Below are 17,359 nucleotides of genomic sequence, written 5' to 3'. Positions count from 1 at the left end.
GGACCTGAGGTATCCCAAGAAAAGTTAGTGAGGTCAGGAGATCTCAGAGGCACGTGGGCGGCAGCCATGTACAGACAGAGTTAGCATGTTTAATTGTCCAGGCAATTTGTTTCAGTTTTCAAAGAGAATCATGTCAAACTCGAGGCCCTCGGGCCACATCTGGTCCGCCTTCGTCATTTATGTGGCCATTTGGAAACTAGAGGGCCACAAAAATAAAACCGTCAAGATAACGGTTGCATGATTATTACTATTATTATTTTTTAATGGCTCAAATCAAATGTGTTATTTGCATCGTGCCAAATTGCAACAAAGTTAAAAGAGCTTCAGTTTTATTTATTATTTTTATCAGGACTTTTTAGCACATCTTGATTTGGCCTGAAATGAAAATTATCTTGACACATCTCTATTAGGCAGTCCAAGCTGTCAGTGTCTTGTAAAAACATTCATACTCCATTTTGTCACAATCAAACCACAAACAGTGATGTATTCTATTGAGATTTAACATGGAAAACCAACACAAAGTAGAGCATACTGAGAAAAATTATACACGGTTTTCTGATTTTTTTTCACAAATAAAATATAAAAAGTGTGACGTGACATATTTATGCAACCCATTTTTGTCTTATACTCCTTAATAACAACCAGAATAGAGTTTAGATTTATGAACTGAGTCTGACCCTGACTTAATTTCGTGTCAGGTTAGAAGTATTTACTTGATGGTTAGGCTTCTGAGGCACTTAATAAACCTGAAAGACATGCAGCACAGAGAAAACCAAAAGGAGAACGCACAACATAAATTTGTGTTGATCTATTTATTGCACTGTAAATAGATTAGTAGAGAGTTTAACTTGCTACTGTAATAGAGAAAGTAAGTAGGATGCAGAAGTTCATCAGAATGTAACAAGTGCAGAGATATAATCCTCTCAATCACACATCCCAGATTATGTGGACTTGACTCACTGCAGTTACAACAAGCGACAAGAAAGAGCTGGAAGACGTTAAACAAAAGCTAAAAGATGCTTATTGAAACAGTGCTCTAATAACAAAAGTAGAAAAAAATCGTACTTAAAATAATATGTCAGGTTTACTTTAAACCTAACTAGTCAAGTCAATCTAACCCCTAATATAGAAGTAATCCAATTTAATCTGCAGATGCTCTGTGATAGTTTACTTGACCCTATTACCAAACATAGTGGTGCTGACGCGCACCACACTTTTCAGATTTTATCTTCATCCATTTTCACTTGTAAATATTGTGAAGCTCTGCTTTGTGTACCTTCATAACAAGGGATGAGCGGCATTGTTCTTCCCTGCAGCGTCGGGGGGATGATGGAGCAATACCCGTGTGGGAGGATGTGCTCCGAGTCGTAGTAGACGTTTTTCCAGCGGTGAGCGCAAGCCTGCGAGTGGAAACAGAGATAACCTCATTCGGCAGCAACACGAGCACTTCAGGCCTCCTTCCACCGCGCTAATCGCCTCAGCAGCTTCCTCCTCGCTGAGCTGGAGTCAACGCGTCTCTGCGGCCGTCCGATGATCGTCAATGAGAGGGAGGGGAAATTAAAGGCCGTCCATAAGCCCCCGACCATGCTGTAACAGCCATGGTCTGTGGTGTGAATATCTCTGCTGCAGACCGAGATCTGCGTTTGCCAAGATGTATTTTCTCATCAACATTTGTGCTTTTATTGCAAAACAGCAAACCGGAGAAACCATGAGGTCAAACAGGCAGGAACAAGAACCAGATCAAAAGGACAAGAGAACGACCTCCGAATAGGGAGCTTGTTTTGTTGGGTGACATTGAGCAAAACTGCAATAATATTTTGCTGTTCTTTTTCCAAAATGAGACATTCCACAGTTCCATAACCAAACGGGATAATCGTGTCTGGATTTTGGAAATTGACTGCACGCATGCACAAATGTGGTAATGACTTAGTCCCCCTGGGGATCGATGGTGGGCTCCCGGGGACAGTCCTGGAAACCTCTGTGCAGACAAAGTACGTTTAATTCCCCCCTCCCAATAAAGAGAAACCAACATCCCTCCCTCGCTTCCCCACAGAAACACACAAACACGCACACACATGCAAACACACACACACACACACACACACACACACACACACACACAGTCATTCAGACTGCAACACCAGAGCCCTGCAGCCTGCAGACATAAACACAGCATCAGATGACTCTCTGGAAACAAGATGCAATGTTGAGAAACATTGCTTTAAACTTTTAAAGTACGACTTCACCGGTGGGGGGGAAAAGTAGCATTTCTGTCCTCTTTTTAGTAAAAGCAGAGATAACGCAGCTCACTTTTGGGACAAATAATATGAGGGTTGCGATGTTCCTGTTTTAAAAAGCTCCATCGTCACAAACAAAGCTTTTACTGAAAGCTCGCCCGGATGAAATCACCGCTGTACACATCTGCCAAGCAGCCGTTTTTTGTTTTTTTTTCTCTCTCTGCTGAGTCTGCTTGGGTAAGATTAAAAAAAAAAAAAAAAAAAGAGAAAACGTCCGAGCTTTTGGAGAGGCACGGCAACACGTGGCTTTTAAAGAGCCCCCTCCTCTGTTTCATCGCGATGCTGTCAGAACTGCGAGAGAGCGAGCCTAAAAGGGATTTTTCAGTTACACAACTCGGCTCCCACGTCCAAGACCTGTCGAGTTTTTGACTGACAGGCTGGCGGAGCGAAGGTTCGAAGCCAGAGCATTCCTCCGTAAACTGCACCAAACAATGGAGACTCTGGAGATCAAAAGCAAGCTGAGCTCCGTCTCTGACAGGATTTGACTTCGATTTCTGTTCAAATCAGCCGGCAACAAGGTTTTCCAAAGTATTCACCTGTCAGGAATGCTTCCACATTGGCGGTACTGATCAGAACCCCCCGTTTCTACTGACTGCCTTTAGCAGGAGACAGGGGTTAATATTTAATGAAAGGCTGCCCCTTGCATGGGACCTCCGCTGTGGGGGCTGAGGCCTAAACAAACTCTGCCAGACAACCATAGATCTGTGTGCAAACGAGCCTGTCCAGGATCTACGCCACTCTGACCTCATCCAAACCATTTGATGAAAACACTCCAAACAATTTTTTTTTGCAAAAATTACGTAAAAGTCATTTCCAGGCATCATTCCACCTTCCCCGACACAAGGAAGCAAAGAGAAAACTTGTTTTAAATCCTTCGCTGTTATTATCTGTGCCAGGCGGAGCTTGAGAGGATGGAAAGAGAGGCGTTTTTACCCAAAGCGAGGGAGTAATGCTGGGGCCAGCTGTGGTTTAACAGTGCGGTTCGGGGTAAAACATTTGTAACAATGATGTGGGCATAATCTGGTCTGTGCTTTACGAGTAGACATGGTTCCTATTAAATACGCTGCAGAAGAAGAAACTTCGGCCCACCAGTATTTTGCCGCTGGCTCTGTCCTGGCGGGCCAGGCTGACCCCCATCCACTCGTCATCCCTGTCTCCTTGGCACGTCTTCCCGCACGACTCTCTGGGCTTGTTTCCTGAAAGACAAAGAGAGCAGTTTTCAGACGCTGAGTCATCAGGACGGAGGGAGAAGCCCACTCTGATTGTGGAAGTGATTTTACACAACTCACAGTTTGAGACAATCATAATAAAAAAAACCCGAACTAATGCTGCTCTGCACAGATGTTTCCATCGAATCTTTCAGCCAAATCCATAAACAACGATGTCAAACTCACCGTAACACAGCAATACTTGACTTTCTGATCAACCTTGCAAAAAAAAATATGGACACATTTGCTGTGATTCATCACATTACAAACACAAACATTATTGTTTTAATTGGCGACTTGTGTGACAGACCAGCGACATATTATTTACAATACTGAAGTGGAAGGAAGCTTGCAAGATTGCTTTTACAAATAATCAAATTAAGATATCTTGTTCCACTAAATAAGCCCAGTGCAACCACCTGTGTGTAATAAAATATCAGTATAAAACCAGCTGTTCTGTGAAGGTGTCAGAGGTTTTAGAGAACATTAACACACAAACAGGAGAGCTAGGATAAAAAAAATATATATATAACATCACCACAAGCTTTAAGCACCACAGAGCTCTGTTCAATCTATCAGGACATAATCATCCACCTGAACTGACAGGTCAAGTATTAATCACAGAAGCCCAGAATAGATCTGCAAATATCCAACACTCAGGTGGGAAAACCTGCTGATAAGAAAACTATTTCTCATACGCTCCACTAATTTGGCATTTATGGAGGAGTGGCAAGAAGAAAGTCACTGAAAGAGACCGATGCAAAGTCCAGTTTGCTGAATGTCGTTCATATGTTGAGACCATTTCCAAGTAACATAATGGTGATGGTACAATAATGCAGTTACGCCCTCTCAGAGTTCAATTAACTTTAATTTCTAAAGAATATTTTACACCGAAACTGGAAAACATTTTAAATATACAAAATAAATAAACAGCACAAAAAACCCCCGACAAAAAACAACAAATAAAATGGACACTGAAGTCTCTCTAAACAAAACTGCCCATGAGGAAAAGAGTTGGCTGAGACCAACGCAGCAGAGAGAAGACTTTTGCCATCCAGTCTTTGGTAGAGAGAGAGAGAGAGAGAGAAGAGAAAATGCAATCAGTCATGCAGATGGAAATAATTATTTTAATTATTCTAGAACATGAAGGACAACAGAGCACTAATGTTAGAAAATCAAATGAAACCAAACTTTATCATTTTGGTTTATATACCAAACACTGTACGTGGATAACAACGCGTACAACATCAGTGAAACATGGTGGTAGCAGCATCATTCTGTGGGGATGCTTTTCTTCAGGACTGAGAGGAAAGCTGTTCAGATGTGCGTAAAAGATGAACAGAGTATTTCAATATGTGAAAAGCTGATAGAAACTCGCCCCTCATAAAACTATTATATTATGATATTTGATTTCATGATCAAATATCATGAAATCTGTTGTTGCAATGTGACCAAACGTGAAAAAGTTGAAGAAATATAAACACATTTGCCAAGCAAAACCATCCCTAGTTGAATAACACGCGTTGTATTCCTAAGTCTTGAAAAACCCTATGTATTCAGGATTTGTTTTAGCATTAAAAGTAATAACTATTCCCATAATTAAGATATTGTCTAGTCTGTTGAAAGTGCTGTGGGCGCTTCACATGTTTAGATTTTTATCCATTATGCAATTCCCATCAGATAAGTCATTCATTTTAAAGCGTGAGAATGGCTACAAAACTCATGAAGAACTGCATTCAGAAGATAAGCAGAACGGACGTGATCCCCAGATCACGACTGAGTCAGTCCTGAACTGATGAGACACTGAGCTGAAAACCTACTTCAGAAATACTGACAAGTGTTGTATCTCCAATAAGAAACATATATTTAATAATTAGTTAGAAGTGTTACAATATGCAGAATGCTGAAACCAAAGGTCTGAAAACACGTGCTTCGATTTCATTTCCTGTGAAAATAAATTCCTATATTATAGCCACAGACAAATTCATGTGTAAGCAGAGAAAAAGCTTTATCAGAATTTGTATTGCTGATTTTAGCTCTACCTTCAAATCAATTATTCCCAACAGACTTCCACAAAAATGGAGCATTAATCTGTTCTTGAGCACAGATTGCTCTCCGACTCTCCGACTCCAGTCGTCCAGAGCTAGTCCTGCAGCTTTTAGTTAAACCGCTGCTTCAACACCCCTGAATCAAGCAAACAGCGTGACAAATAAACTTGATGTCACGCTAAAGAGGTGATTCAACCATCTGATTAAACTGTGATGGAGCAGGGAAGCGTCTGAAACTTTCATTGCTCTGGCTCTTGGAGACCACAGAATGAGACTGAGCTCAATCGTCCTCTTCGTCCTTGTTTCGAACAGAAGCGGACCTCAAAGATGTGTTCATGACCAACCCATGCAACATGATTTAAAAAAATATCGCACCATAGTAGGTCTGGTAATGGACAACATGAGGTTCAGTACTTGATTGTGCCATCAGAAATTAAATATCTCCAAAAGCAAGGAAATGATAAGTGGTCTTTCATCTCGAGTTGATCTGATAGAGCACAAACATGTTTCACTTGGAGAGCAAAACCAAACAGCAGACTTCTTCCTTTCTTCCTCAGGAAGTTAAAGTAATTTCACCCCCCCGCTCACCATCTGTATCTGTAATCGGGAACCTTTTGACCTGCTGCTGCTGCACAAAGTGGTTTTCTAGTTGAACTGCAGTGGGTGGTGAGGAGGAGAGATAAATGACACACCACAACTCTCCAGCAAAGAGATCTGAAGTGACAAACCACAAAGGAAGGAAATATGTACTCTGAGGAATCACTCTCATCTTGGGCTTCAGCCGTTCTCACTTCTTCCTTCCAAAGGAAGAACATCAGAGGCCGTCAAACAGACTGAAAAGTACCATAACGTGTTTGTTATCTTACTGCTTTCTTTTTCTTTGTTTGATTTTCTTTATTTTTGTTTAGAAACCAAACTTTAACCCTTTTTGGCCTACATGTAGCGAGAGCTATGTGGCGTAAAACTAAATCTGGACATCACCATCTTTAAACCTTCCACCTTTCCATTAGATTCATGCAAAAAAAGAAGGCGCTAAATACATGAAAATAATAGAAGAAAAATTGTTAGAGGCTACTGAAAACTTGTTGGTGGGCCAACAGCAGGAAAACGACCCAAAATGTATAGCCCCAGTTTCCGAGGATTGATTTAGAACAGCATATGCAAGTGTTAGAATGGTCTAGTCAAAGTCAAGACCTAAATCCAAAATGAATATCAATTAATTACAGCAAATTTGGAAATGCAAAGTTGGTTAAGACCTCAAAACACCCGCAACTGTAATTACAATGAAAAGTGGTTCTATATTAACAAATATTGGAGCAATCTGATCTGTCATCAAACTAACAGCGAACTGACGAACTGAGAAACACGGTATGTGTGCCTTTTTTATTCCTGATGTAATATTTTACTGCCGTTGTTGAGCAAATGTTTCAGAAACAATGAGAATAGCAGTTAAGTCATTTCTGCGTTATTTCCACAAAGGCCAGAGTTCTGACATATTACTAAGTGTTTCCCTGGGGCTGTTTTTGCTTGTCTGCTGTGTTTTGCTTTAGTTACACATTGGCAGAGAGCAGAGTAAATATTAAAGCCATGCGTGCGCCCTCTGCGCCTTGACCATAAGAACAGAGCATGACGGGGGCTTTATAAGGAGGAGGGAGCGCTAAATCCCGACTTTCTTGGCTCTTATGCTTGAAAAATATTAGTAGGAACATAAATCATATTAATCAAAATATTTATGAAGTTCTGCACACATGACTCCTTTGTTTTGAGAGCTAAAAAACAAAACTTGAGGGTTGTTAAGAGCAGAATAAAAGGCGGCATTATTCTGGTAAAACAAAGCAGATGCTTGAGAGGGGAGTACATGCAAAGAATAAAGAAGAGAGGGAGATATGTGGACTGCATGGCACCAGATGGAGTTTGTACTTGGATTACATTTAGGATCGTGCGTTGCAGAGACGCGGCAGTGAGAATGTGTGAAGTTGCGCTAAAACGCAGCAGCGGTTGCGCTGCGGTGTGACTGACCTCTCCCCAGGTCCATCTCCGTGCAGCGCCGCTCGGGGTTACTGTGAACCCGACACTTAAACACAGCTCCGGGAGAGCGCACCGAGCTGCTGTAGGTAGAGTTTGCCTTGGGTGCTCCCACTATTAGCCTGCACACATAAAGAGAGGGGAGAGCATCGCGAATCAAACTCAGTTCATCCCCCCAAAAAACGATGGAAGAAACGGGATTACCTTTTTGAGATTATAGAGCACGTCAAACTGTCTTTTTATGTTTACAAGGTTTTCAAAGACATGTCTTGATATTAAAAAAAAGAAACAAATGCATAATTAAGGATATAATAAATATATTTTCCAGGAACTCACCAGCGTGTGTTGTCATGAAAGTGCTCCAACACGGAGTAGCCAAAAAAACTAGAACTTGGTCCTTGAAACACCAAAGGATGTTCTAAGTCAATATTGTAAGAACAAGCCAGCGAAATAGAGAGAAAGACATAAAAACTTTGCTGCACGTCCGTTCTGTGTTTTAGCGGAGGAGCCATCCCTTTGCGCGTCGTGCGTAATAACGCGGTGAAAGTGTGCAAAAACTACGAAAACACTCAAAGTAGAAATAGATCCTTAGCTCTCCACTGGTGCCAAGCGTTACAAATTAACTTCAGTATGCTCTTGCTTCGCTTAGCGCCTCATTTATTTCTGCGGTGGCACAAGCAAAGACCAGAGAAGGGAAGTTAACGGTCCGGTAAATAACGTGCGTCAGCTTCTCTCCATTCTGTGTCAATCTGGGGAAGTTGTTGCTCGCAGGCTCACTGTCGATCTGACAAATGCAGCCAGCAGTCAGGTCCGTAGGAGGTAGCCTGGAAATAAAGAGGCGTTTTGTATTTCTCAAAATAAAAGCGTCAGAGTTTCTGAACTGATTGCCCAACTGCTAATTTGAATCAGGTGCTTTATTATGAAGGTTTCGACCGGAAATGTGTGTTGTTTTTTTTAAATTATGGATGGAGTCATAAAAAGAAGTGAATGGTTTTGAGGCGCACAGCGTCACATTACACCCATGAGTTTTATTGGGGTTCAAGCTCAACAAAAGAGAAAGATGAGCGCTTACTGCGCCCCCTATAGGCCGAAAAACACAACAAACATTCTTCACTCTGCACCCAGTGGCGTTTGCTCAAGGGCTTATCTGATAAAATCAAGTGTATTTAATTTGTAGCAGGCATATTATGAAAATGTCTTGTGTAAATATGAAGAACTTTCACTTTCTACTGTTATTTATGTTTGAATCTATGAAATCCCCAACACATTTTTTAAAGATTGTCACATTACAGCCACAAACTTGTCAAGTATTTTTCACTTGACATGATGGACCAACACAAAGTAGCAGATCATTGTGAAGGAAAATTATACACACGTATAAAGCATTTTATGTGTACAGTACCTTTTACAGCCATATTCACTCAGATACCCCTAAATAAATCCAATCACCTACGATGACATCTAAAAGGAGTGTACTTTAATCCGAGTATAAATCTGGATGTTCAGTGAACGCCTCAGATGTTTATTAGAGAACATTAGTGAACAAAAAGCATCATGGAAGACAACGAACAGAGCAGGGACACAAGGAAACAGTTGCTCTGGAGTTTCAATGCTCACCTTTTTGGCAAAACTACAACCATAAAAACTCAGAGGTATTATAACATGTTTCAGATCAAATGTATGTGTTAGAATGGTCTAGTTAAAGTACAGATCTAATATTTTCAAAGAACCACAAGCCTCTAACTGGCAAAGACGTGCAGACCCGAAGTAAAATGTAATTCTGTCAAACTGTCAAAACCCGTTTAATCCTGCAGATGGTTGAAGAAACCCCAAGCTTCTCTAATATGGTCAGCAAAAAGCTGCACCTGCTGACTTACTGAACCTCAGATTGATGAGGAATAGTGACTCCATCTTCTTGGTGTGAATTCTTGTCCAAACCTTTCAACAATTTAGCTGAAGAGGGGAAAAAAAGAACAAACCCAGACTTCTTGTAATCTTGTTCCAGCCATCTTTTTTTTTAATGCTACTTTGTCAGAAAGCTTTAAAAAATATATAAACAGACACTAATATTAGCAATTTCTACCACTGTACATTAGAAAACATGAAAAAAAAGGGACAAAATCTGATTTGTAGATAAGATTTAATTTGTTAGCCTCAAAATGTAAAGCAAAGTCATGGCTCTATGTTACAGTCTTTTATTCCTTTACAATTTACATGTTGTGTAGTTTTGAAGTGTCTCAGTCAGTGTCAAAATATAAAGCGTAAAAAATGCTGCATTGAACAAACCGGGCCCAAAGGCCAGTGTCTTCATGTGGTACGAGTGCACAGTTAAAGGGTCGTTTACATCTTTACAGAGGAAGCCAATCAGACGAAGGAACTACACAGGAACGTATAAATCAAGTGACTGTCAGCATTAGTGTTTGATATTATTTATTGCACAAGCCTTTCTTTATATAAACACATCCTAAAATAACCCAAAAACATTATTTAAAACATAAATTTAACTTAATCTTGAAGTAGAAGTGGATTATGGAAGATTTGTGTTTCTATTCCCTCATACCTTTATAAATTTTCACACACGCACACACACTTCGTCACACACACTGATGTCCTACAGTGTGCTCACAAACACGCAGCCCTTACACACACACACACACACACACACACATAAAAAGACATGATACATTGGGAAGGACTTCAAATAATCCATGGCAGTCTTCCCCTTCAGCAGCAGATGTTCATCATGAAGTTCCCAAATCAAACAGAATCTCATCGTAGCCACGGCTGTGGAGGAGCAAATATGAAATCAATTATCAATAAAAATGCAGATTAGAGCTACAGAATCAAGTTATACTGATGGGATGCTTACAACTGGTTTGGAGTCTTCTTTATCCAAAACTTTTTGCGCTTGGTCTGGAGGAAACTTGAGCATGGAGGTAATCACTTTGGCCATCGTCTGCAGACGAAAAGAGCGTCAAAGATCTTTATCCCACTAAAAACACAACAGTGTCGTCGCTGCTACCTTTGACACATCACAAAACCCGATTATAGTTCCTCTAAAACAATTAAATCCTAGTAACTCAAAGGAAGAAGAATGAAAATAATCGTTATAATCAACTTCAGGTCCATCTGCCACAGAGCGTGCGTTTCCCTATAAACGCAGGCGATAATCAGAAACAGCGGTGCCTGAACCCAGCCGCTCCACCAGCTCTAAACAAGGCCAGCATGGCTTTAAATGGCAAATCTGCATCATGCAGGATGCATGTGCTTGCAGGCTGCCTGCAGGACATCCTCCACACAGGGAGGTCTGCCTCGCTACCATAAAATGTGTTTGTTGAGAAGCAGAGAAAATCCTGCTGAGTTTAGGACCCTGTTGAAACAGCTGACGGTTAAAGAGATCACTGTTAATTATCAGAAACCAGATTAGAAGCAAAACAAGTTTATGTGTGACGTGTTGTAAACGGCCTTAGACAGCAGTGACTCAGTAATATCCCTCTGCAATATAGCTTCTGCTATTAGTTGATTTCCTAAGACCAACTAAGTTTTGCTATTTAAATCAAATCCTTGGAAGTGTTAAAAACAGTCAACCAGAAAATAACAGACAAACAAAAACAAGAAACCAATGGTTATTAAGCAGTAAGTGACACAAAAGGTTAAATACAATCTTAATGTGGGTCACTTGTGACGGTTGTCACCGATTTCATTTGCAAACATGTTCACGGATGCAAAGTCCTGAAAAAGTTTTCATACCCCATGTTTTACAAATACATTTTCTGAAAAATGCAGAGTGCATATATTTGTCCCCCTTTACTCTGGTACCCCTAAGTGAAATCCAGTGCAACTCATTTGCTTCAGAAGGAGGAGCAGAATGCTGTGTGGTGGAAAACTAACTGTGATCATGTTGTGGCGACTCTCTTGTCACTGAAAGGTGAGAAGATGGATGGAGTTATACACAGGAGCGTTCTGGGAAGTAAATCTATTGAAAGGCAAAAGACTTTGACCTGGGGGAAGAGTTTTGTCTTTTTAGCACGACAGTGGCCCTAAACGTACACCTAGAGTTGTTACATCTCCTTCCGACTCGGCTTGAGCCGGTTTTCAAAGTAGAATGAGCAGAAATGTCAGACTCAAGACGTGCAAAGACGTACCGCTAACCACATATAAAGGTGAATGAAATGACAATCTTTTATAAGAACTAAAGAGTGCACTACACACTTAAAATGTTTAGTAAAAAAGGTTGAAAATCACATCATTTTCATTCCATAAAATCCCTTAAAATGCATTAAAGCTGGTGGATATGGCAAAAAACAGAAAGGCAAATATCAAACATGCAACGTGATTCTATCAACCAGTGTCTCTGCTTTTTAACCGTTTTGCAGTTTGTTCTAGTTTTGTGCATACATTTTAATTTCTTGAACCGTGGATCAATTCAATCAGCTGGATCTTAACAACCAGTCACAACAGCTGCAGCAGTGAATCATCGCTTGATTCACTGCAACGACTTTACTATGATCACATCTTTTTTCATCTGTGTGATTTTAGTCTGTCAGGGTTTTCTTTTTTTTTTTTTATTGTCTGTGGGAGTAAAATAACTCATGAAATAAAGAAAAGCTTACTTTTGTTTCCCGTCCCATCATGTATTCAAACAGCACCTTCCTCAGGTACTCCATCTCTGTAGACTCCGACAGAGAATCTGAGGTATTTATCCCAGGATCTGTAGCAAGAAAAAAAATGTTTCCTCTTTTGTAAACACCACTGAAGTTCTAACCGTAAGCTTTATATATTAAACACATTTCCTGTTAGCTTTCCATTAAGTTATTGCGCCATATAAATAAATAAATAAATAAAAATGGCAGGAGAATAACAGAGCATTGCTGTGCAGTTTCTATTTTTCTTCTAGCTTTTAAAGTGGAGGACATCTGTGTATTTATTTAGCAGCTATACCTGCAGACAGAACCAGTGCATGGGCAGGTACTGGTTCAACTTTAAGCTCAAGAACAGGAAATAATTGAGTCTCAGTGTGAGAACTTTAAAACCACATGATGAGAGCAGTCACCGTTTTAATTCTCTCCCCAAAGCTACAAACTGTATGGGAACAGCTATGTTTACGGTCGGGATGGAGCTGGTAGCACTTAGGTTGCAGCTTTTCTCACCAAAAGCTAGATGAGAATAACCCACTCTTTCTGCTTAAGTGTTATTATCATTCAGAGTTGAATAAATGTCCCTGCTTTTCTGAAAGAAGAGTCAACGAGAAGAAGGCATCCAAACATCTCTTTGATCTCTGACATGGATTAAAGGGTCACCAATAAATCCTGTAGCCTTTGTCCTCTTGACCTTTTCCTGCCCTCGGTGAGGCGACTACCCGGCCAATCACATCTACTTGAAACCAGCTATCAACAGCCTTCACATCATCAACCTAAAACCACAACTTTAGGTGCTTTAAGCAAGCTAAAAGGAGATCTAGCAGAATAAAAGCAAGCCTCACAGCTGTAATTCCTCCAAACATAAACTAAAGTATGTTAGATATAACTTGTTTTCCCAAGAAGGATTTAAGAAGTCAGTGAATAGCAGTAAAGTTGAGCAGAGTCTGCAAAACCCATTACGGTAAAAAGGTGGCTTCTTCACCACCCCCAAAATCCCTGACAGCAGATTTTCTTTATTGCACCAGAAAAGCTCACTCAATGTCTGCAAATACGATTGGGTTTATGATAAGAACACTGCGGTCCCTCAGAGGTTCACATCAACGCTTATATGGACTTCTCGGCTGTAATTCTGAACTGGATCTAAACCTCATTTCCAATTAAGCCTCATTTGCAACTGTGTTACCAGCAACCATGAGATATCTCACAAAGAGACCCGTTTTGTGGCGCAGTTACTGCAACCTTGGCAGGATGTCTGCGTATCCTTAAAAAGTCTTAAATTTGCTCGTTCAAAATTAAGGCCTTAAAATATGTTAATCACAAGACGTACATTTTGTCTAATTGGTCTGAGTCAGTAGTGGTATTGGATTAATAGCACCGTAGATTGATATTTTAACTTCTCTTTTGAAATTTAATTCTATTTTTGTGTCAGTTTCCCCGACTCTTCCTTAAAAAAAATGTTGTATTAATTTTCTCTCAAATTATAATTTTTTTGCACCTTATTTGGGAAGAAATGTACAGAAATGAATTTTGTTATTCTACTGTTTTTGCTCATCTTAACATGTTATTAAAAGTATTTTGTGGACGCCTACAAACTTTGTTCAAGTTCATTTTAAGGTTTTGACAATATGATTCACAGGAAAAACAATAAAAACACCTAAATGTCAGACGTTTGATATGAAGCATGACATATGAGGTGGCCTTTAATTCAGTAGCAAGGATCTAAAAAAGGATCTAAAATTCATTCAAGTTGTCTGATATTATTGATTTACCCTGGGAAAGATTAAATCCATCCTTAAAAGTCAAAATAAATATGACATTCATGCTAAAGTTGAGTGAATGTGGAAGCAGGAGAAAGTGTTAATGCAAAGATTACCTTTGTACGTCCCACCAAGATGAGTTACAACAGGGCTGCGGTGGAGAAATTTGATCTTGTCTTCAAGTGAGTGAATCTAACAAGCATAAAGACACAAGCATGGACGCATTACTTTCTGATCTCTGTGGGTGAAGTCGTTTCACTTTTATTGTTAAATGGGATACACGGATTTAATGGCCATCCTTAGGGGAGGTTTGCTGAAAAATGAAACCTGTGGGAGGTGTTTCTCTGATTGTTTATAAGGTTAAGCCAAATGTAAACAGATGTGTTGCGCAATTAGAATCGATGCAGCAGGAGGGCAGTGACTGTTTCTGCCAGAGGCAGCAGGTTTCTGGGAACACGCATTGCTCTTCGGTTATCAAACGGAGGCGCCGTCACTTACTCTCTCAACAAACTCCTGCTCCTTCAGCCGAGCCTCGCTCAGAAGAGTTGTCTTCTCAGCGAGCTGAGCCTGCAAGCAAAACGACAGAAGATAAATGCCCGGACTAATACGTGAGGAAAAAAATAAGACAATTAAGTTCTGTATTATAATAATATTCCTTTTAATGATTCATCTGAATCATTAAAGCAACATACATACCTTCAGGTCCTCAGGGGTCGCCTGTATTGATAAAAACAAAAACATTTTGGTGAGTTTTGTCCCCATTTTTAACCTTTGTGTGCACACGTAGGTGGGTCTTTATAAAAACGAATATCTTTCATCCACATGAACCCTCACATGTGGGCTCATGTGAGGGTTCACTGATTGTTGTTTTAAACATGCAAAACCCATAGGGGGCAGTGTAGCGGAAAGTCAAACCTGCCAGCCAATAAGATTGCTTCAAAACAACATGGCAGCAGGATGTTCATTTGTGAGGACAGATAAGGTTGAACTACTTTTAAACAGGATAACTGGATAAAAAAATTATTAAAAACACAAATTAGTAATAATTTCTAAGCAAGTATGTGGAAATAATGAGGGATTATTTATCTCAGACTGTAATGAACTGACTTTCCATGTAGACATGCAAACACAAAGTTTCCTCATATCTCCACTTTGGTCAGTTTGTAAATCATTTCTAGTGACATTGGATACATAAAAATTAGTTCATTTTCCCAGAAATCCAGCTACATGTGGAGTAGACAAAATAAACGCTGATAAATCAGAACATTTTGAGCACAATTCCAAAATAAGACAACAAGATGGGTTTTGTGGTTCAGAAGAGCATTCAAAAATAGATCATCAGAACTCAGTTAACTTTCTTTAACATAGACAAGAAGGATGCAAGCATGCAATAAAGTCAAGGAAATCATTCAACAACAGGAATACAGATGGATAAGTACCGTATTTTCCGCACTATAAGGCGCACCTAAAAACCTTCAATTTCCTCAAAAGCCGACAGTGCGCCTTATAATCCGGTGCGCCTTATATATGGACCAATATTGAGCCACAACAGGTCTAGCAACTACGGTAAGCAGCCGCCAACTTCATTTTCGCCGGTAGAAGAAGAAGTGTGCAGTGCATGCTGGGATAGATGTCAGAACGCTGGTTTGTTACTGACCTATCTACCTACCGACCGTCTGTAATCAGGGGTGCGTTCACACTGCAGCCTTAAGTGACTCAATTCCGATTTTTTGGCAATTCCGATTTTTTTGCCGGGGCCGTTCACACTGCCAGTAAATGCGACCTGCATGAGTTCTGCAGTGTAAACGGGCAAACGACCTGAAAGTGTCCCGCATGTGCAGTAGAGGGCGCCATAGCGTCAGCGTTCTCAGTGTTCTGCCAACTGCCATAATAATAAGAAGTGCTCAGTGTTTGCGGAAGTAAACATGGAGGCTAACGGTGGAGCTTAGCTTACATATTTGAAGTTGTTGTCCGGCCGGAGCAGCATATTAACAACTTAATCCTCATATAATCCGTCATGGTTGTTGTTTTTCTTCCCACTTGCGCTCATCAGGACGCAGAATAGTGAGATTTGTTGAGAAACTGACGTTCAGTTCGGATTAATGCGACCTGGACGTTAGGTCGCATTTGAACCGGATAGTATCGGATATGGGTCACATTCGAAAAAGAATCCGACCTGTGCTGTTCACACTGCCGTGAAAAGATCGGATACAGGTCGCATTACGTCAAAAAAATCGGAACCGAGTCACTTCAGGCTGCAGTGTGAATGCACCCCAGGTTGTCTGCAGGTCATTTAGCACCACGTTCTCCTCGAACATGCTGTGCGCAAACGGAGAAGGGTGACCATCGTCCTGCCACGCCCCGGCCCAGTCGCAGAAGGCTCTCCTCACAGATCCGGAGCCGGACTGTTTTGTTGACATTCTTTATGTCAACAAAGTGGCTTTAGACATTCATCCGAGATGNTGCGCCTTTTAATCCGGTGCGCCTTATATATGGACCAATATTGAGCCACAACAGGTCTAGCAACTACGGTAAGCAGCTGCCAACTCCATTTCCGCCGGTCGAAGAAGAAGTGCGCGGTGCATGCTGGGATAGTTGTCAGAACGCTGGTTTGTTACTGACCTATCTACCTACCGACCGTCTGTAATTAGGGGTGCGTTCACACTGCAGCGTTAAGTGACTCAATTCCGATTTTTTGGCAATTCCGATTTTTTTGGCCGGTGCCGTTCACACTGCCAGTAAATGCGACCTGCATGAGTTCTGCAGTGTAAACGGGCAAACGACCTGAAAGTGTCCCGCATGTGCAGTAGAGGGCGCAATAGCGTCAGCGTTCTCAGTGTTCTACCAACCGCCATAAAAAGAAGAAGTGCTCAGTGTTTGCAGAAGTAAACATGGAGGCTAACGGTGGAGTTTAGCTTGCATATTAGAAGTTGTTGTCTAACCGGAGCAGCATATTAACAACTTAATCCTCATATAATCCGTCATGTTTGTTGTTTTTCTTCCCACTTGCGCTTATCAGGACGCAGAATAGTGAGATTTGTTGAGAAACTGACGTTCAGTTCGGATGAATGCGACCTGGACGTTAGGTCGCATTTGAATCAGATACGTATCAGATATGGGTTACATTCGAAAAAGAATCCGACCTGTGCTGTTCACACTGCCATGAAAAGATCGGATACAGGTCGCATTACGTCAAAAAAAATCGGAATTGAGTCACTTCAGGCTGCAGTGTGAACGCACCCCAGGTCGTCTGCAGGTCATTTAGCGCCACATTCTCCATGACATGCTGTGCGCGAACGGAGAAGGGTGACCATCGTCCTGCCACGCCCCGGCCCTGTCGCGGAAGGCTCTCCTCACAGATCCGGAGTCGGACTGTTTTGTTGA

At 40.9% G+C, this 17,359-nt stretch overlaps 2 protein-coding genes across 4 annotated transcripts in view; both read right to left on the bottom strand.

The window, feature by feature from the left end:
• Positions 1-8,421, bottom strand: part of itga9 (integrin, alpha 9) — a 67,771-nt gene extending 59,350 nt beyond the window's left edge. Inside the window, exons 1-4 of the mRNA XM_007546224.2 lie at positions 7,915-8,421; positions 7,573-7,700; positions 3,387-3,493; positions 1,277-1,400 (exon numbers count right to left, since the gene is read on the bottom strand). Coding sequence (XP_007546286.1) covers positions 1,277-1,400; positions 3,387-3,493; positions 7,573-7,700; positions 7,915-8,090 — 535 coding nt within the window. The 5' untranslated portion in view covers positions 8,091-8,421. The remainder of the gene's footprint in view (positions 1-1,276; positions 1,401-3,386; positions 3,494-7,572; positions 7,701-7,914) is intronic.
• Positions 8,422-9,699: 1,278 nt separating this feature from the next.
• The window catches only part of golga4 (golgin A4), a 26,733-nt gene continuing 19,073 nt past the window's right edge, over positions 9,700-17,359 (bottom strand). For all 3 annotated transcript variants that reach the window (XM_016668496.1, XM_016668497.1, XM_007546222.2), the window contains 6 exons: positions 14,672-14,692; positions 14,474-14,542; positions 14,092-14,167; positions 12,192-12,289; positions 10,448-10,534; positions 9,700-10,362 (listed from right to left, as the gene is read on the bottom strand). In XM_016668496.1, coding sequence (XP_016523982.1) covers positions 10,348-10,362; positions 10,448-10,534; positions 12,192-12,289; positions 14,092-14,167; positions 14,474-14,542; positions 14,672-14,692 — 366 coding nt within the window. In that variant the 3' untranslated portion in view covers positions 9,700-10,347. The remainder of the gene's footprint in view (positions 10,363-10,447; positions 10,535-12,191; positions 12,290-14,091; positions 14,168-14,473; positions 14,543-14,671; positions 14,693-17,359) is intronic.

The sequence above is a fragment of the Poecilia formosa genome, unplaced genomic scaffold (assembly GCF_000485575.1).
Source record: "Poecilia formosa unplaced genomic scaffold, Poecilia_formosa-5.1.2 Scaffold15, whole genome shotgun sequence".
Classification (NCBI taxonomy): Eukaryota; Metazoa; Chordata; class Actinopteri; order Cyprinodontiformes; family Poeciliidae; genus Poecilia; species Poecilia formosa.
The sequence above is the reverse complement of the archived record's forward strand: the minus strand, read 5'-3'. Positions and strand labels throughout refer to the sequence as shown.